Source organism: Cucumis melo, chromosome 1 (assembly GCF_025177605.1).
Source record: "Cucumis melo cultivar AY chromosome 1, USDA_Cmelo_AY_1.0, whole genome shotgun sequence".
NCBI lineage: Eukaryota > Viridiplantae > Streptophyta > Magnoliopsida > Cucurbitales > Cucurbitaceae > Cucumis > Cucumis melo.
Window position 1 is genome coordinate 3,385,190 of NC_066857.1, and position 19,986 is coordinate 3,405,175.

The window sequence follows — 19,986 nt, forward strand, 5'->3', positions numbered from 1 at the left end:
TACTTCTATTGTTCATTTGAACAGCAGAACTTGTTCTACATCCCTACTAATCTCTAAGATCATCCGGTTGATTCAATCATTGCAAACATACTTGAGAAAAGTAGTAACAGAACACAGGATTATATATATGACTTCTAAGGAGGAGAAAAAAGAAACAACCATGGAAGAATCTCCTTCAAGCCTGCACGTAGCAATGTACCCTTGGTTTGCTTTTGGCCGCATGATTCCGTTTCTCCAAATTGCCAACAAATTAGCCAATAAAGGCCACAGAATCTCCTTCTTCATTCCGTCAAAAACTCAACCCAAATTGCAACATTTCAATCACTTTCCAAATCTCATTACCTTTGTCCCCATCACTGTTCCTCATGTTGATGGTCTCCCTCCTGGAGCTCAAACTACTGCTGATATTTCTCACCCTTCGCAACTATCTCTCATCATGACATCTATGGATCGCACCGAACCTGAAATCGCTTCTTGTCTTCAAGACATAAAACCCAACGTCATCTTCTTTGATTTTGCGCATTGGGTGATAAAACTAGCAAATCAAATGGGCATCACATCAATTTATTATAATGTCATTTCTGCTGTCACAACTGGTTATGTTCTGGGCAAAATACGGGAATTGTCTGGACATGATACTTTAACTCAAGACGATTTTATGCAGCCACCTCCTGGTTTCCCAAGTTCCTCAATCAAGCTTCATGCTCATGAGGCTCAAAATTTTGCATCCCTTAGCCATTTGAGACTTGGCAATGGTATCCCTTTCTTTCATCAACTTTCCACTGCTGCTACCAATTGCAATGCTTTAGCATTTAAGTCAAGTAGAGAGATTGAAGGACCTTTCATAGACTACGTTGAAAATGAATTAAAAAAGGATTTTTATTAATATATATATTAAAAATATTTTTGATAGTTTAATTTGAGCTTGCTTAAGAAAAAAAAGTTCTATTAAATCCTATTAACCTAAAAGCGTATCATACCGATCCAATATAACCAGCTTGGAAATCATTCCATAAACAAACTCAATCTTGTTCTTAATAATTAGGGCAATGATGATCAATTGACAACACAATACATAAATGCTTTCGCATGCTAAGGTTGAAAATCAGGATGAAATACCACACAAATCCATTTAATTGTAATTGTTGATGGGAGAAGAGACGATGAAGTGAACAATGATGTAGGATTAAAAAATTCATCATCCACCCTTAACTAGGGGAAAAATTCATGTGATACCATATCGTACATTAAAAGTAGATAAGATTAGGATTGATCAACCCAAATAATATACATAGCCCCAAAGAATACAAAGAGACACAATCAAAGATAAGAAAGTAAAATACAATTAGACACCTATACATGTACTCTTAATTTCTCAAAACTTTAAGGCTACAATTAAGACATCAACATAGATTTTTTTTTTTTTTTTTACATAATATTCACTCTGGATCATTTTTTAAATATTTCAGGTTTGCCATTTCATCTTTCTTCCTTTCTTCTGATGAAATCGTCTTCTTCCTTCTACCATTTCTTTTATCCGTCTTTCTCCTGCATCTTTTTTTTTTTTGCGATTTCTTTCCATGATCTTTCTTACTTTCCAATTTTTTTTACATCGTATTTCTTCTTTCTTCTTTTTTTTTCTACGATTTTTTTCTATCGTTTTTCTTCTTTTTTAATTTTTCGATTTCTTTCAATCGTTTTTTCTTCTTTTTTTAAGTCGTTTAATATTTTCATCTTCTTTCTTCTTTTCTTTTTCTGATTCTTTTTTACGTCGTTTAATTTTTCCATCGTCTTTCTTCTTATTCTTTTTTTTGGTGTGATTTCTTTCCATCGTTTTTTTTTCTTTCTTTTCCTTTCTTTTTTTACATCGTTTAAAACGATCGTAATAAAAAAAATAGCAAAGTCTAAAAAATACTGTATAAAAAATCTTGAAAAAAAAATCACTCACATTGGAGTAGTCAAAGGTAAACGATCGTGTAAAAAAAAATCATCGGTAGACAAATCTAAATAGACAAATCTAAACGATCGTAAAAAAAAATAAACGATCATGTAACAAAATAATTTTAAAAAAATCGTTTAGCCAAATCTAAAGGATGGTGTACCAAGTTTTGAAAAAAAATCGTTTAGATTTGAGTCTCCAAATCTAATCCATCGTGTAACCAAATTTAAACGCAACCAAATTAAATGATCTTGTAACAAAGTTAAATGATAGAATTGTAAAAATATATTGTAGCCATGTAAACAATAGTCAAATCCAAATCTAAGCGATCAAATCTAAACGATCGTTAACCAAGTTTAAATGTAACTAAATTAAAAAATCGTATAAGCAAATTAAACGATGGTGTAACAAAATTATATATTACGTGCGCCTTGTTGACGACATAGTTGATAGGGCATTTTTGGTATTTTACATGGTAGGCTTATGAACTTTTTCCATTTTCGAAATTGTTCTATACAATATAAATATTTTGTCGCTTTTTTATATTTTTTGAAAAGACTCTAAAATTATCTTTACTTCTGATGCTCCATTTATCTTAGAATTAACTTTCTAAAGAAGCAACCCAACAACCTATCAGCCTTTCAAAATTGGTTATTTTTTTAGTGGTTCTTCACCATGATAATGGAGACCCAGTTGCTCTTGGTTGTGGTATTTGCTTTATTTGATGTTCTTCCTTCTCATTTCCAAGTTTTACACTTTCCCTCTCTCTTCATTTTATTGCCTACTCGAATAATCCAAAATATCAATCTCTTCCTTTTCTTTTCTTTTTATTTTTTATTTTTTTTATTTTTGTTCTTCACCCATTTCCAATGAGAGTTCCCACTCTCTAAATCTCAATTCCAATAAATCCTTCAGATTTTGCTGCAATTTCCCCACTTAAATCCTCGAATCTCCAGGTATGTTTGCTAGCTACATGTTTGTTTAATTCTTTGGTCAACCATTTTCTTGAGCAAAATAATAATGATCTTTGGGACTAACCAAGAATAATTTGCTTGTTTGCGCATGCATTTTCTAAAGATGCAAATGTTTAAACTTGTAACACTTTCTCATTTTTGTTGATTATTTTGAAATTTGACGTGTTCTTACCATTATCGAACATATTTTCTTAATGCTTTCTCTTGCTGTGCACAACCCTTCACTCTCCCTTCAATTTCTTCTTTCCTCTAACCTCTGGATCTCATGCATGTGTTTAGCGACGACGTTTTTCATCTACCATCAACGAGAGTGTAAATTTCTCTTGGTTTTATCCCACAAGTTTTTGATCCATTTTTTGAAATAAGAAACTAAACCAAAGAGCGAGAGGAAAAAGAGAGAGCTAGCAAGCAAAATAGTGAGCTAGGCTAGAGAGGGGAATAATGGTAAGACGGATTCATCTAATTAAAAATTGGTTTCAAAGAATTAAAATATGTTTGAGAGTGATTTTGAATGGGATATTTCAACTATTTCAAAACCATATTCTAAAAATTTGGTCTTTTTGTCTATTTTTATTACACGTTAGAAAGCTGGGAAAGAAGAAAGAGAAGAGGTGTTAAACAATGGCAGCCACTTCTAGCTTGCACATAGCGATGTACCCTTGGTTTGCTTTTGGCCACTTAATTCCATATCTCCAAATTGCCAACAAGTTAGCCAAAAAAGGCCACAGAATCTCCTTCTTAATCCCATCAAATACTCAACCCAAATTGCAGCCTTTCAATCACTTTCCAAATCTCATTACCTTTCTCCCCATCATTGTTCCTCATGTTAATGGTCTCCCACAAGGTGCTGAAACTACTGCTGATGTTTCTAATCTTCAACAGTTCAGTCTCATCATGACTGCAATGGATCTCACCCAACCACAAATCGAATCCTTCCTCCAACACGTAAAACCCCATTTCTTCTTCTTTGATTTCACCTACTGGATGCCAAAATTAGCATCTCAATTCGGCATCAAGTCAATTTATCATAGTGTAATTAGTGCAACAACATTTGCTTATGTTTATCCCCCATCAAGGCAACTCTGTGGACATGATTTCACTGTTGATGATTTTATGAAGCCACCTCTTGGCTTCCCAAGTTCCGTTATCAAGCTTCATTCTCATGAAGCCAAATTTTATGCATCCATGAGCCATATGAAATTTGGCTCTGATGTTCTCTTCTTTCATCGCCATTTCACCGGTCTTTGCGAGTCTGATGCTATTGCATTCAAGTCATCTAGGGAGATTGAAGGGCCTTTTATAGATTATCTAGAAACCGAATTCAAAAAGCCTGTTCTGCTTTCAGGACCTGATGGAAACATACAAGAACCAACAACAACTTTGGAACAAAGATGGGCAGAATGCCTTTCAGAGTTCAAAGCTGGTTCAGTCATTTACTGTGCATTTGGAAGTGAATGTACCTTAACAAAAGACCAATTGCAAGAATTGGTATTGGGCTTTGAGCTTACAAACTTACCATTCTTTGCTGTGCTCAAACCTCCACACGGCATGGATACGATCAATGCCGCTTTGCCTGAAGGTTTTGAACAGAGAATTCAGGGGAGAGGGGTAGTGTATGGAGGATGGGTTCAACAACAGCACATTTTGGAGCATCCATCAATTGGATGCTTTGTTACACATTGTGGGGCAGGGTCTTTATCTGAGGCATTGGTGAAAAAGTGTCAGTTGGTGTTTTTACCTCATATTGGTGACCATTTTTTTAGAGCAAGAACATTGAGCAGTTGTTTGAAGGTTGGTGTGGAGGTGGAGAGAAGGCAAGAAGATGGGGTTTTTAACAAAGAAAGTGTGTGTAAGGCAGTGAAGACAGTGATGGATGAAGAGAATGAAAGTGGGAAAGAGATCAGAGCAAATTTAGCAAAGTTAAGAGAGTTATTGGTTGACAAAGATTTGGAAGAGTCATACATCAACAACTTCATCCACAAACTCCATTGTTTGATTGTAAGTAACAAGGAAACAAAGAAGACTCTTTAGTCTTTTCTTTTCTACTAATTTCTTTATCAAACTTCCTTTTACCATGTACTATTTATCAACCATTAGTCAATTATGCCTCATGCTATTAAATTTACATTTTTGTTGATGTTTTCATATTTTAATATCGACCACGGGAGTGAATCAACATTTTTATTATATCATAAAAGAATGCATAGACATTAGAAAAAATAAGCAACAAAATTTCACTTATGTAATTATAACATAAAATGTTCATTTATTTTTTTGTTTGCACAACTTTTTTAACTTATGTAATTATAACATAATATGTTCATTTATTTTTTTGTTTGCACAACTTTTTTAGAAATAATATTCATATGTAATTGGAAATAACACTTTCTTGCTGGCTTACTTGTTTTAATACTTCGTCTCAATAATCTATCTTGACCAATATTGATATTAAATTATTAAATAAAGAAAAATGAAAAACCTAAACGGTAGAGCTAAAAATTTACATGATTCACTAATAGTGTGTTAACTCTGCATTTACACAGAGGATAAGAACAATTTATTATCACAGAGAAGATATCATATTACATATTACGAAAATACTTATAGAGTTTGAGGATTTATATATAGTGCACCTCTCTAAACCCTAGATAGAGAGCAATTTATTATTAATGACGACATAACGGTTTGGTCATTCGAACTTGAAGGATTAGATAACAATGTAACCAATGCATTCTAATGATTGGTACCAATACCAAAACAAAAGGTGGGTTTAGTTTGGTCCCTAACAATCCTAATTCCAAACCCTTCGAGTCTTTAGGCCTAAAATACAAAACATCAAAGCAGATAAACCCTCAAGGTTCCCAGTTGAAGTCATTGATTCGGCCGATTGCTCGGAACTTCCGGTAAGTTATTTTCCTCCATCAGCATGAATGGCACTCGCATTTTGCCCTGAAAGATGGAAACATTCATTAATGAACCTCATAAAGCCAAAGGAAACAAAGGTAGAGAAAAGGAGAAGCAGAAATTAATTAAGTGCAACTACTGCCACATATGCTGGGTTACATAAAAGCATATTGAAGAAATTTGAAGAAAGATCAAAACGAGAACCCCCAAGGCAGGACAATTTTGAGAGTTGTACTTCTTGTCGGTTTGCTAATATTTTTCTATTCTATATTCCTTGCGCTGATCATTTGAAACTTCGGTAGTAAACAATGTGAACATTGTTGTATGTACAATTCTGATGGCTCTCTCAATTCTGCTCCAGAGTTGGCATCAAGTACCCGACGAATGGTACCAAAGAATTTCCATCTATGACCTCCCCACATTCATTAAGTTGATCTTTTCTTTCTTTAATATGATTTTTTTTCCCTTTCTTTTTCATTTTCTGTCTCATGTGTTCTTTCATTTTTCTTTATTATTTTTCTTGTTAGATGGCTCCAAAAGGAAACGTAGTTGACAACAACATTACCTTTATTTTCAAGAGGTGTAGACATAGACTATGGAACATTTGTCACCTTCTCTTTCTCTGAAATACTAAATTTATAAATCAATAAATTTGGTAGCCTGGGTGACACACTGACGAAAGCTGACTCGTTGGATATCATGCATTGGCAGGAACTGCATAATTGCGTGTGTAAGCTTGCATGTCTCACCCATCACCCTATCTCCTATCCAATTTTCCTATATATATAGTTTCATATCCCAATCCCAAGGAAGCTCGTGGCTTTTTAACTCCGTGGATTCCCATCGATTTGCATTAGTTTCTTCGTTAACCCAACCGAACCTATCCAACCCAAAGGTGATTTGGGTTTGGTTAATCTATTTTGGATTGGTCGGAAATTTTAAAATTTTTTTAAAATCTATCCTAAGTTTCGTAATTATTTGGTAGGGTTGACCCGACCTGGTTCAAAATTATAAATTACTATATATCTCTTGTTTAATTGGTCTACCCGTGTAATTCTTTTTAAATTATTACAAAGCTTCGTCTTTTGGTATTGAGAAAGTAAATGATAAGAGAATTTGCATTTACCGTCCGTTAAAACACCTTCGAATAAGATCGATTTGAAAAAGAAAATCTTTCATTATTTATGCCATAAACATACAAATTTTCAAAACTTCACTATGTACTAATAAAGAAAGTTGTAATTGACTATTTTGTTTGAAGGAAAATGTACTTATTATTCCAAAATTTTTATCTTTTACATTATATTGTTTTGTTATGCAAAGATTGCCTAAAAAATATAAGGGTTGAGTTGAGTTGAGTTGAGTTATCTTGGCAAGTAGAATTATTCTAAACCAAAACCAACGTGTTTGATTTGATTTGATATTTTTTCACTAATTTTGAGGGAAAGAATACCCAATAATCTTATTTAAATTTATCAAAGTTAGATGGTCATAAGTTGGAAGTTGAATCTACCAATGCTAAGAATATCAAAACTTTAGAGATCGGAGCCTTCATCTTCCTTTGATCCGGTAAATGCCCAAACCACACGAAATAATCCCATTCTACGCTGCTCTCCTCGAAGCCTGCTCCTCCACCAAGAACCTCCACACTCTCAAGCAAATTCACGCTCTTACCATAACACTTCATATCTCTCACCACCATTTCATTCGAACCAAGCTCGCTTCAACCTACGCCGCCTGCGCCCAACTCCCACAAGCCAACACCATCTTCTCCTTCGCCACTCGCCGCCCCACCTACCTCTTCAATGCTCTCATCAGAGCCCACTCTTCTCTCCGTCTCTTCTCCCAATCCCTCTCCATTTTCCGCCACATGCTCCTTTCTGGAAAATCCACTGATCGCCATACTTTCCCGCTGGTGCTCAAGTCATGTACCGGCCTCTCCTCCTTGCGCCTTGGCCGCCAGGTTCATGGGGCTCTTCTGATTAATGGCTTCTCTGCAGATTTGCCTAGTTTGAATGCTTTGATTACCATGTATAGCAAATGCGGGGATTTGGGTGTTGCTCGGAAGGTGTTTGATGGAATGCCCGAAAGGAATGGGGTGTCGTGGTCGGCTTTGATGGCGGGTTATGGGGTTCATGGGATGTTTGGGGAGGTGTTTAGGTTGTTCGAGAGGATGGTGAAAGAAGGGCAAAGGCCGGATGAGCTCACTTTTACATCTCTTCTTACGGCTTGTAGCCATGGAGGGTTGATTGAGAAAGGGAAGGAGTATTTTCGTACGATGAGAATGGAGTTTCATTTGAGGCCTGGGTTGCAACATTATACTTGCATGGTGGATTTGCTTGGGAGATTGGGGCAAGTGGAAGAAGCAGAGAAGTTGATAATGGAGATGGAGATGGAGCCTGATGAGGCTTTGTGGGGTGCCATGTTGAGTGCTTGTCGGATTCATGGGAGGGTTGATGTGGCAGATAGGGTGCAAAAACGGTTTATCAAACAACAATGATCTTATATTTTGTAAGTTATGTTTGATGGTTGGTTTCATAAGTTCTTCATTGATTCAACTTTTTTACAACAAATTGGTTTTCGACATCGATTTGTCCAAAGAAACCGCATGAATTTGACTCGCTTAACTTTATGCATGTAATCAAATGGTGTTAGTAATACCTCTCATGAATGGAGATTGAAAGAAATAGCTGATGGATTTTTTTTGTTGAAAGAAGAAAACATGATATATCCTTCTATTTGTACCTTGAACAAGGGTTATGCTTCCATTTTCAAATGTGATGACAAATGCAAATTAAATAATACATCTTGAATTTTGGTATCAAAGTTGGTTTGGACATTTTCACAAATCCCACAGTGATAGTTTACTTTGGTATTTTGGAACTTTATCATTGTGCGGTTTGCGGTTAATGGATTTGCAGATGAGAATGATTTCAAGACATTTTGAACTTTGGTATCTTGGAACTAGCGGTGAACATGATTAATCGAAAAACTAAACCAAGTCGGTCGGTCGGTCGAAAAATGAGAGGGGTCAATTTTGAAAAGTTTCAAATCGAGAATTTTCAAATGGTATTTTTACGTTTAAACCAACCCGATAAAAAACGATCAACCAATCTTTACTCATCGATGTCAAGGTCGTTTTGACACTTTACTAAATTGATTATGATCGGTTTGAGGAAAAATCGACTCCGACCGATCGACGATCACTCCTACTTGGAACTCTATCATTATGGGGTTTGTATAAAATTTGTAAGTCCTACGATAGTTAAAAATAAATTCAATCGTTTCAAATCAATATGGAAAAAAATTAGGTGCCTACCAATTAATTCCCTTCAATTTAAATTGTTGCTTCAAAACGAGATAAAATAATATGATTACAAAAAATTTGCAAACCTTCCGGCATGGTAGTAGTTCAAATTATACCCTTAAATTTAAAGTATTAAAATTGTATTCTTAAAGTTATGAGATTGTAAAAACATGATCCTAAAATGAAAAAAATTTAACTCTCAAATTTGTACAATTGTTTCAATTTCTACAATTACGTGAGTTTGAAGGTTCAATTTTAACATTTGTACAAGTTTGAGAACTCAATTTTGACCGTTACAAGTTTGAGGGTATAGCAACTATGATAATATTTATAATCAATTCATTTACTAAATTTGATAAATCACATCTCTCTTATACAAATAACCAAAGCTATGAAAGACAACGAATCTCACAGGTGGTTGCATCCTCCTTTGCAAATGCAAATGGCAGATAAACATGGAAGGTATTCTATCTTGTTGATAAACGATGATATTTTTAGTATCTTTATAAATATTTTGATCAATTTTGTTCTATTTGAAAACGACTAATTATTGTTTTTACTTTTCAAATTTTGTAATAGTTTGTTTAACAAGATGAAATTTGTTTATTAAAATAATATTTATAGGCTTAACTTAGTTATTCTCATTCTTGAGCTATTTACACAACTTTTCTTAATTAATAATTTTATAATAACTCACATATTTTTTTTTCTTTGAGCACATAGGACTCACATCACTAGACAATTATCTTACTGTTATTTTAAATTTAGCAACATAGATTCAAACTTCTAACTCCTTTATCAAAGAAGAATTTTATGCAGTTGAACCGTACTTTAGAAATTTTTCAGACGCATAATAATCAAGGGAGTTCTATTATTGATCAAAATTATATAAAGATAAGTTAATCTAATAAGGCAGAGATGGGAACGAGTATTACTTGTGCATTTTAGAAATTATTTTGTTTTATCTCAATATTCATAACATTATAATAACCAAAACAGTATCTTTTGTAGGACATGAAGATATTTTGTAGGTGGGAGATCAAGGTGAGCTTTGGTCAACAATCATTGATCCGACCTCCCCTGTAAAGAAAAAAAGATAACATGCAAGGATTAATACTTTAACGAAAACTATATAAAGCTAACCTATTGGATTTGAACTTTTCTATTACTTTTCTACACGGCTTCCAACGTCAAATGACCAAGTTCCTGCTCTTGTGACATCTGCTATCACTCTTCCTCCACTTGGCCATCAATTTCCATTTGTGGTACGAATGGAAAAAAGAAATCCAAAGCAAAAAACAATCTCTCTTTTTGCTAGCTTAAGGATTACTCATTACCATAGCTCCTTGTCTTTGTTCTAAAGCCATCACCATGAGAGTTCTTATACAGAACGCATTGTCTTAGGATTTTAATTCTTCATCTCACTATCTGCTGCAACTTCTCACTTATAACTTCCAGGCTCCAGGTATGCATGTTAGCTATATTTCTTTGTTCAATCATTTTCTTTCCTTTCTTTTGAGAAAAGGTAATATTACAAAAGTTCATAGAGACTATTCCAAATATTATTAGTTTGCATTTGATACCACGCGAACATTTTCTTCCTTTGTTGTGCTTTTGTAAACATCATAAACATTTTGGAATAATCAATTCATCCATAAAGCTCATCCCTAAGTTTCCCTTTCTATTCAACAAAACCATTTGTTTTCCTTTAACTTGTCATGTGTTTGCTTAGGGTCTAGATCATAACTCTGTTACTAAAACCCCCATTTGATTATCATTAAAAAATTGTCACGTTATTCTGTTTTGTATTCATCTCTTGGAAGCTAGGACAGAAGAAAGAGGGATGTCAACAATGGCTGCCACTTCCAGCTTGCACATAGCAATGTTCCCTTGGTTTGCTTTTGGCCACTTATCTCCATATCTCCAAATTGCCAACAAGTTAGCCAAAAAAGGTCACAAAATCTCCTTCTTAATCCCATCAAAAATTCGGGCCAAATTGCAGCCTTTCAATCACTTTCCAAATCTCATTACCTTTGTCCCCATCATTGTTCCTCATGTTGATGGTCTCCCTGAAGGTGCTGAAACTACTGCTGATGTTTCTAATCTTCACCAGTTCAATCTCATCATGACTGCGATGGATCTCACCCAACCACAAATCAAATCCCTACTACAACACATAAAACCCCATGTCATCTTCTTTGATTTCACTTTCTGGATCCCTAAATTGGCATCTCAATTGGGCATCAAATCTATCTATTACAGTGTAATTAGTGCAACAACATTCAGTTATGTCTTCACCCCAACAAGGCAACTCTGTGGACCTGATTTCACTGTGGATGAATTTATAAAGCCACCTCTCGGCTTGGCAACTTCCGCAATCAAGCTTCATTCTCACGAGGCCAAAAATGTTACATTTATGTCCAATATGATATTTGGCAGTGATGTCCGCTTTTTTCATCGCCATTTCACTGGTCTTTGCGAGTCTGATGCTATAGCATTCAAGGCATGTAGGGAGATTGAAGGTCCTTTTGTAGACCATCTCATAAGTGAATTCAAAAAGCCTATTCTGCTTTCAGGACCTGATGGGGACATACAAGAGCCAAAAACAACTTTAGAACATAGATGGCAAGAATGGTTATCAAGGTTCAAATATGGTTCAGTCATATACTGTGCATTTGGAAGTGAGTGTACCTTAACAAAAGACCAACTCCAAGAATTGGTATTGGGATTTGAGCTTACAAATCAACCATTCTTCGCCGTATTCAAACCCCCGGTTGGGGTTGACACAGTGACCGCTGCCTTGCCTGACGGATTTGAAGAAAGAGTTGAGGGGAGAGGGGTGGTGTATGGAGGATGGGTTCAACAACAGCACATTTTGGAGCATCCATCAATTGGATGCTTTGTTACACATTGTGGGGCAGGGTCTTTATCTGAGGCATTGGTGAAGAAGTGTCAGTTAGTGTTGTTGCCTCATGTTGGTGACCATATTTTTAGAGCAAGAACATTGAGCAGTTATTTGAAGGTTGGTGTGGAGGTGGAGAAAAGGGAAGATGATGGATTTTTTACGAAAGAAAGTGTGTGTGAGGCAGTGAAAACAGTGATGGATGAAGGGAATGAAAGAGGGAAAGAGATCAGAGCAACACGTGCAAAGTTAAGAGAGCTATTGCTTGACAAAGATTTGGAGGAGTCTTATATCAGCAATTTCATCCACAATCTCCAATCTTTAGTCGGATGAGAAACAACAAGAAGGAAAAGAGGTTTTGTGTGTGTTTGGTTGAAACAACTGAGTTGAATTGTATGTTAATTTTTGAAAAACGGTCTTTAGTAAAAGAAACATTTTCATTGATATATGAAATCAGAACCTCAAACCCCAAACACCTAAAACCGATTACACATAAAGAGAAGGTCAATTAGTGACAAAAAGATAAGCTATAATGATTGAAATGGTGCTTTGTTTTGTCAGACGAAACTAACTCCATGAATCTATTAAAAGAAGAAAAAGACTCGAAAAAAGCCTGCAATTTCTTTCACCTCACAGCGTTCAAAAGAAAGCATGCAGTAAGGCCAACCAAATCCTTTTGTTAGTACCACCAAAAGGATCAACCCACCAGCAAGAAAGCTAGAATATAAAAAATTGAATTAGGACACATGAAGGTCAAATCACCCAAAAGCCCTCAATTTTCTTTTTTCTTTTTTCTTTTTTTAGTTCAATGATTGTAGAGATGAAATCAAACTATCGATATTTGAGAGGATAATTGTTGCTTTACCTTTAAACTAAACTCTACTGGGAGCTACTCATCTATGTGCTTTGTAAAAAATGGTTAGAATTAGTATTTTTGGAAAGAATAAAATATAAGATTTTATTTCCTAAATATTTCCTAAATCTTTTTCTTTCTTATTCCTATTGTACTCTATTTATTCTCCCTTTGTACCTATTGTTTTTGTTCATAAGAAAAATAATAAAAACTAAAGTATCGTGGTTTTTCTCCCGGTTCTCGGGTTTCTACGTAAATCTCGGGTTGTTGTTAATTGCTTTCAATATGGTATCAGAGCAAAGCAATAACGAAACCCTAGAAAATAACCTAGGAGAAACCCAGATCGAAACTGAACACGTCGCCGCCGCCGCCGCCGCCGTCGCCATGGAGAAACTGCTCCAGAACCTACAGAAACCGCCGATCTACCCAACGGGAGTGGTTCCGCAGCCGTACGCGCCGCCGTTTGACCAGAAGACGATTCACGCGCCGCTCGTGTCCGGCGCGTGGGCCCACGCGCCGCCGCCGTTTCACGTCACCGCCCATCCCATTCCCTTCTACGCGTCGTCGGATGTCCAACCGTCAAACCCTTCCGGCCATCCGCATCCTCACGCGCCGTCTACGAGCTCCGGACAGCAACCCTCAACCGTAAATCTGTCAAATCAGTACAGTAAGCAGCAGCTGTACGTTCACTCTTTACAACAACCGCTGTTTTCTGGTAACGGAATTGCAATTCTTGTGTTTGGGTGCACCGCCTATGTGAAATTGGGTTTGACAGGAGCATATGTGCACCGCCTATGTGAAAAAACCCAATTTCATACTATCAAAACCCAATTTCATACAAAAATTGCAATTCTTCGAAGTGATAATGGTCGGGAATTCCAAAACCATAACCTTAGTGAATTTCTAGCCTCCAAGGGGATTGTTCACCAAACCTCATGTGCCTACACTCCTCAACAAAATGGAGTGGCCGAACGAAAAAACCGACACCTTGTGGAAGTAGCCCGTTCACTTATGCTTTCCACTTCCCTTCCATCATACCTGTGGGGAGATGCTATTCTTACAGCTGCTCACTTAATCAATAGAATGCCTTCTCGTATCCTCCACCTTCAGACTCCCTTAGATTGTCTTAAGGAGTCTTACCCCTCTACTCGTCTTGTTTCTGAGGTTCCTCTTCGTGTGTTTGGGTGCACCGCCTATGTCCATAATTTCGGCCCTAATCAGACCAAATTTACCCCTCGGGCTCAGGCCTGTGTGTTTGTTGGGTATCCCCTTCACCAACGCGGTTATAAATGTTTTCACCCGCCGTCTAGGAAATATTTTGTCACTATGGACGTTACTTTCTGTGAAAACCGACCCTACTTTCCTGTTAGCCATCTTCAGGGGGAGAATGTGAGTGAAGAATCTAACAGCACCTTTGAATTTGTTGAACCTACTCCTATTACCGTGTCTGACATTGATCCTCATCCCATAATCTTACCCACAAACCAAGTTTCCTGGAAAACATATTACAGGAGGAATCTCAGAAAGGAAGTTGGGTCCCCGACTAGTCAACCGCCGGCTCCAGTCCAAAATTTCGAACCTCCTCGAGACCAAGGTATGGAAAACCTTACAAAACCTTGTACTAATAATACAATGAGTGAGAATGACAAGTCTGATGTTGCTGTTCTTGAAAATATGGAAGAAAAGAACCGTGATGATGAGACTGAGGTTAGAATAGAAACCAGTAACGATGAAGCTGAACAGGGTCATACAAGAAAACTTGATGAGTATGATCCCTCTCTTGACATTCCAATTGCATTGAGAAAAGGTACCAGATCATGCACTAAACATCCCATTTGCAACTATGTTTCCTATGATAATCTCTCTCCACAGTTTAGAGCGTTTACAACAAGCCTTGACTCTACCATAATACCGAAAAATATCTACACTGCTCTAGAGTGTCCTGAATGGAAGAATGCTGTTATGGAAGAGATGAAGGCTCTCGAAAAGAATAGAACTTGGGAGATCTGTGCTCTACCCAAGGGACATAAAACTGTAGGATGCAAATGGGTATTCTCTCTCAAATACAAAGCAGATGGTACGCTTGATAGACACAAAGCAAGGTTAGTTGCAAAGGGGTTCACTCAAACCTATGGTATTGACTATTCAGAAACTTTTTCTCCAGTTGCTAAATTGAATATTGTTAGAGTCCTGCTATCTGTTGCTGTAAACAAAGATTGGCCTCTATACCAGCTGGATGTTAAGAATGCTTTTTTGAATGGAGACCTTGTGGAGGAAGTCTACATGAGCCCCCCACCAGGATTTGAAGCCCAATTTGGTCAGCAGGTGTGTAAACTCCAAAAATCTCTATATGGTCTGAAACAGTCTCCGAGAGCATGGTTTGACAGATTCACTACCTTTGTCAAGTCCCAAGGGTACAGTCAAGGGCACTCTGACCATACTTTATTTACAAAGGCTTCCAAGACAGGAAAGATAACTATTCTAATAGTTTATGTGGATGACATTGTTTTGACTGGAGATGATCAAACAGAAATCAGTCAACTAAAGCAAAGAATGGGTGATGAATTTGAAATCAAAGACTTGGGAAATCTGAAATATTTCCTTGGAATGGAGGTGGCTAGATCAAAAGAAGGTATTTCCGTGTCTCAGAGAAAATACACCCTTGATTTGCTAACCGAGACAGGTATGTTGGGATGTCGTCCTGCTGATACTCCTATTGAATTCAACTGTAAACTAGGAAACTCTGATGATCAAGTTCCAGTTGATAAAGAACAATATCAGCGCCTTGTAGGTAAATTAATTTACTTATCTCATACTCGTCCTGATATTTCCTTTGCTGTGAGTGTTGTCAGCCAGTTTATGCAGGCTCCCTATGAGAAACATATGGAAGCTGTTAACAGAATCCTGAGATACTTGAAAAATACACCTGGTAAAGGGTTGATGTTTAGAAAAACAAATAGAAAGACCATTGAGGCATATACTGACTCAGATTGGGCAGGATCTGTTATTGGTAGAAAGTCTACCTCCGGTTATTGTACCTTTGTTTGGGGCAATCTTGTAACTTGGAGGAGTAAGAAGCAAAGTGTTGTGGCCAGGAGTAGTGCTGAGGCTGAATACAGAGCTATGAGTCTGAGAATATGTGAGGAAATTTGGCTCCAGAAAGTCTTGTCAGATCTTCATCAGGAATGTGAGACACCATTGAAGCTTTTTTGTGATAATAAAGCCGCTATTAGTATTGCTAACAACCCCGTTCAACATGATAGAACTAAACATGTTGAGATTGATCGGCATTTCATCAAAGAAAGACTTGACAGTGGAAGCATATGCATTCCGTACATTCCTTCAAGCCAACAGATTGCTGATGTTCTTACCAAGGGGCTTCTCCGACCACACTTCGACCTTTGCGTTAGCAAGTTGGGACTCATTGATATTTACCTCCCAACTTGAGGGGGAGTGTTAGAATTAGTATTTTTGGAAAGAATAAAATATAAGATTTTATTTCCTAAATATTTCCTAAATCTTTTCCTTTCTTATTTCTATCGTACTCTATTTATTCTCCCTTTGTACCTATTGTTTTTGTTCATAAGAAAAATAATAAAAACTAAAGTATCGTGGTTTTTCTCCCGGTTCTCGGGTTTCCACGTAAATCTCGGGTTGTTGTTAATTGCTTTCAATAAAAATAAATGGAGGGAGAGTGAAGAGTTATAGATAGCATTAAATTACTGCCTACATAAGACTTGGATATATCTTCTACAACAAATAAATGCACGATAAGATATAAATTCCTTGAATTACATATGCAAATTCCTTATATCATTGATGTTAAGGAAACTGTTTGGAACATTCACTAATTTTTTCTTATTTATTGATGTCCAAAATCAAACTCAAGAGCTCACCTAAGATTCTAAGAAATTGTACGAATGATGATGCATGAAAAAAGCTACAGATAGGTCACGTTGATGCTATTGATAGCGTTTACAACTAAAGGACAGGAACATTAATTTTACTAGAGAAAGGTCCCAACAACCCGGTTTCATATGTGCATGTAACATACACCAGTCTTGTGAAACAAACGAGTCATTCAAATAGTTCTCTTCATCCTGATACAGTTTTTACACAAAACAAACATTGCCCTCTAATAAAGATGTCAAAAGATCCACTTATCTGAATATATACATGCCAATCATCGAGAGATGCAGGTATTTAGAATACCGGTTAGTCAATTTTCATTCTGAACTTCAAATTTCATTTGAACATTCTAGAGTTAGACAATGTATTTACAAGGCTGCAATTTCTTTCATGATTAAAGCCTTTATTAACACCTCTGTCAGAAATGCAGAATTTCAATCAACCTATGATAAAATGCTCAGTTACAAAGTCCATGGCTTACTTTGTCTTGATGATGATCAGGAGTGTTTCACGTTTTCACCTTCAGCAGTATGCGGATGCCTGAAGTGAAATAAGCCAGTTAGACCTCGTCCCTTGGACAACTCTTCCAGATTTTCGATCTTCTGTTTAAGAATTTCTATTTCTCGGGCTATACCGTCATCCCTTTGCTTCATCGCCTATAAACAGGAACAAACATGTGTGAAACAAAGAGATTAAGATTAGTTTAAATTAAAGTCAGATCAGAAGCACTTATGTGTGAAACAATGAGAGCAATTTCCACTTATGCGTGAAACAATCAGATCAGAAGCACTAATGTCTGAAACAAGAATTTCCGGTGGAATAAATTGCATTGTAATTGGTGCAATTTTGCATAATTTCGGGAATGCAAACTATAATTGACATCTAATTATATCGTTTTTGCCGCTTTAATCAAGCAAATTCACGACAATTGTGCATCTGGAGAATACAGGTACTTGGAATGTGCTAGTCCAGAAAGGACATGAATATAAATACCAAAGTCATACACCCCCGCCCTCAACAAAAGAAGCATTATGCATTTGGAGGAAAGAAGATTATTAAAAAAATATCCTAGAACGAATTCAAAACTGTTAAAGACACAATTCTTTTGATTCAGAAAACAAAAGAAGGGAACAGTTAAAAAAGGAAGAGAAACTCCAAATACCTCCAATTCTTGCCTGCGGAGCTCCTCCTTTCTTGCTTCCGACCTTGAACTTCTTTGCACCTCAAAAATTACAGCAGCTCCAGCAACCTGTGGGGATATCACACTGATATTAAAATTGGGAAATATACACTTCTAGTAAAGAATTATGATAATTAGTATCTGGATCTCCAAAGTCTAAAGTTGTTTTTTCTTTTGGCACATTGGATAACATGGTAGAAGTAATATACTTCTCCAAAAGGTCAGTTCACACGTTCAAGCCCATAATCATAGCTCACTAAAGGTAAAACAACAAAAAACTTGTTCATCCCATTGTAACCAAATGATAGTTGGTAGACATTGTAAATCAACTTCTATTGCAATCTGTATATTTCAATGTGAATGAGATATAATTTTACAAATCAAAATATCCCAGTAGGCGCACAAAAATCCTTCTTTACAAAGCAGCATAAAGACGCACTAAAGACAAACCCTGAGACAATTCTTCTAAAAGGAAAAGGGAAAGAGAGAGAGAAAGAGAGATGAAATCATTTTACCGTGAACACAAAGAGCTCCCCGAGAAGATCTGCAGCAGCTTGGACAGCTTTCTCTTCATTCAGAGGAGGAATGGCAACATTTGTTGCATAACCATATATTCTTCGTTGTACATTTGTCGAAAACCGATGATTTGCCTAGTTCCATATAAGAAAGTACAATATGACAACATCTTATAATCCATTCCACAAAGGAGAATTCATGTTAACAAAGCAAACTATGAGGTTTATGAGCAATAAACCTATCTGCATTCCATGAACACCTAACGTAACATATCTCTAGGAGGAGTAAACAAATCATTGGGTTGCATCAAATACGAAATAACTGATTCCAAAGCTTAGCAATATTAACATACACATCAAGTTCACTACTCAGCACCAAGTCTTAGACTGCAGAGTTTCATAGAAGTAGAGTTTACATTCCAACTTTCTCCTAAGAGCTACTACTCATGGAACATATAAGTTTAAGCATGTCATTATTCCAAGAAAATCCAACCCATTTGTGCCAAATGAATCATAATTGCAAGTGTAAGCAATAACCAAGAAAACCACATAATTACAAGAAAAGAAATGAAACCTGTGCGATATTGATAATACACTGCCTAAACTTGGGATGCAATCCAGCTTCCTTCTTGAGGCGATTGGCGATGGGTTTGCAGATGGTTTTAAGAGCTAGAGCCCCCAACTTGACAACAGGGAGGATCATTTCTAGACAAACTCCAATCGAGCTTCAGAACATAGAAGTGATGGGAAATGAAGAGGTGGGGAAGAAATAGAAAAGTTGACTGCTGCACTGAATCACTGTTGACCGGGTATCTGATTCTGCAATCATAATGCGTGAGGAAGAAGAAAGAGAATTAGAAAAGAAGAAACAGAGATTTGGAATCGAGAGCGAACAATCGAGAAGGAGATTCGTTCCGCCATTACAATCTGGAATTTGATTTTAGCAAATTACGTGTTAAAAAGACGATGGGCCTATGAAGTATGAACCCAAACTCCGTCTTCTAATCCAATATTAAAAGCCCAAAATTTAGATTTATTACGGTTGTGTTTGGGAGAGGAAAAGAAGTAAGAAAGAAAAGGATCACGATAATAATGTGTTTGGGAGAAAAATTATTATTAGTAGTTTTATGGTAATATGTGTTTGGGGAAAAAAATATAAAAGGTAGTGTTATATGATAATATATGTTTGGGGAAGAGATTATAATAATAGAGTTATAATAATATGTGTTTGGGAAAGAGTTATGATTATAGTAATTCAAAAAACAATAGAATTTGTATTGGATTATTTGAGTAGGGTAATGTAGGGTTATAAGAAAGGAAAAAAGAGGAGAAGAGTTATTTGGCGATTAGGATTATCCTAATCTCCATTTATCATAACCCTTTGGCCAAACACGGTTTGGTCCAATTTTCTAACCCTTTTCCCCCTAAAACTCCAGTCCAAACATATACTTGAGACAACGTGTAACAAACTCAAAAATAGCAAATTCCACTAATGTTTTTTGA

The 19,986-nt window shown here is 36.3% G+C and overlaps 5 protein-coding genes across 13 annotated transcripts; 4 read left to right on the forward strand and 1 right to left on the reverse strand.

The window, feature by feature from the left end:
• The first annotated feature begins 160 nt into the window (after positions 1-160).
• Positions 161-2,664, forward strand: LOC103495699 (cyanidin 3-O-galactoside 2''-O-xylosyltransferase FGGT1-like). Its single transcript, XM_017046218.1, has 2 exons — positions 161-755; positions 2,603-2,664. The coding sequence occupies exons 1-2, from the start codon at positions 161-163 to the stop codon at positions 2,662-2,664; spliced, it is 657 nt and encodes a 218-aa protein (XP_016901707.1).
• Positions 2,650-5,058, forward strand: LOC103495633 (cyanidin 3-O-galactoside 2''-O-xylosyltransferase FGGT1-like). 4 transcript variants are annotated; one of them, XM_051085129.1, is made up of 2 exons: positions 2,650-2,895; positions 3,193-5,058. In XM_051085129.1, exon 2 carries the CDS (start codon positions 3,535-3,537, stop codon positions 4,942-4,944), a length of 1,410 nt encoding a protein of 469 aa, XP_050941086.1. In that variant the 5' UTR covers positions 2,650-2,895; positions 3,193-3,534; the 3' UTR covers positions 4,945-5,058. The 4 variants fall into 4 exon arrangements, with proteins under 4 accessions (XP_050941086.1, XP_016901697.1, XP_008455479.1 ...); XM_017046208.2 differs by having other exon boundaries at positions 3,502-5,058; XM_008457257.3 differs by having other exon boundaries at positions 2,651-2,895; positions 3,498-5,058.
• LOC103495636 (OPA3-like protein) lies at positions 4,595-19,626 on the reverse strand. 6 transcript variants are annotated; one of them, XR_007821120.1, is made up of 7 exons: positions 19,058-19,419; positions 18,484-18,618; positions 17,951-18,037; positions 17,270-17,444; positions 11,816-12,054; positions 10,294-11,703; positions 10,044-10,204 (listed from the first exon to the last, which is right to left on the reverse strand). XR_007821120.1 is itself a non-coding variant. In XM_051085151.1 (5 exons), exons 1-4 carry the CDS (start codon positions 19,184-19,186, stop codon positions 17,286-17,288), a joined length of 510 nt encoding a protein of 169 aa, XP_050941108.1. In that variant the 5' UTR covers positions 19,187-19,419; the 3' UTR covers positions 4,595-4,612; positions 17,270-17,285. The 6 variants fall into 6 exon arrangements, 4 of the variants coding, with proteins under 4 accessions (XP_050941108.1, XP_050941106.1, XP_050941102.1 ...); XR_007821119.1 differs by having other exon boundaries at positions 10,044-11,703; positions 19,058-19,626; XM_051085151.1 differs by lacking the exons at positions 10,044-10,204; positions 10,294-11,703; positions 11,816-12,054 and adding an exon at positions 4,595-4,612.
• Positions 7,304-8,515, forward strand: LOC103495634 (pentatricopeptide repeat-containing protein At3g46790, chloroplastic-like). The gene has a single exon (XM_008457258.3). The coding sequence runs from the start codon at positions 7,391-7,393 to the stop codon at positions 8,315-8,317; it is 927 nt and encodes a 308-aa protein (XP_008455480.1). The 5' UTR covers positions 7,304-7,390; the 3' UTR covers positions 8,318-8,515.
• Positions 10,968-12,472, forward strand: LOC103495635 (cyanidin 3-O-galactoside 2''-O-xylosyltransferase FGGT1-like). The gene has a single exon (XM_008457261.3). It carries the CDS (start codon positions 10,968-10,970, stop codon positions 12,357-12,359), a length of 1,392 nt encoding a protein of 463 aa, XP_008455483.1. The 3' UTR covers positions 12,360-12,472.
• Positions 19,627-19,986: the final 360 nt, after the last annotated feature.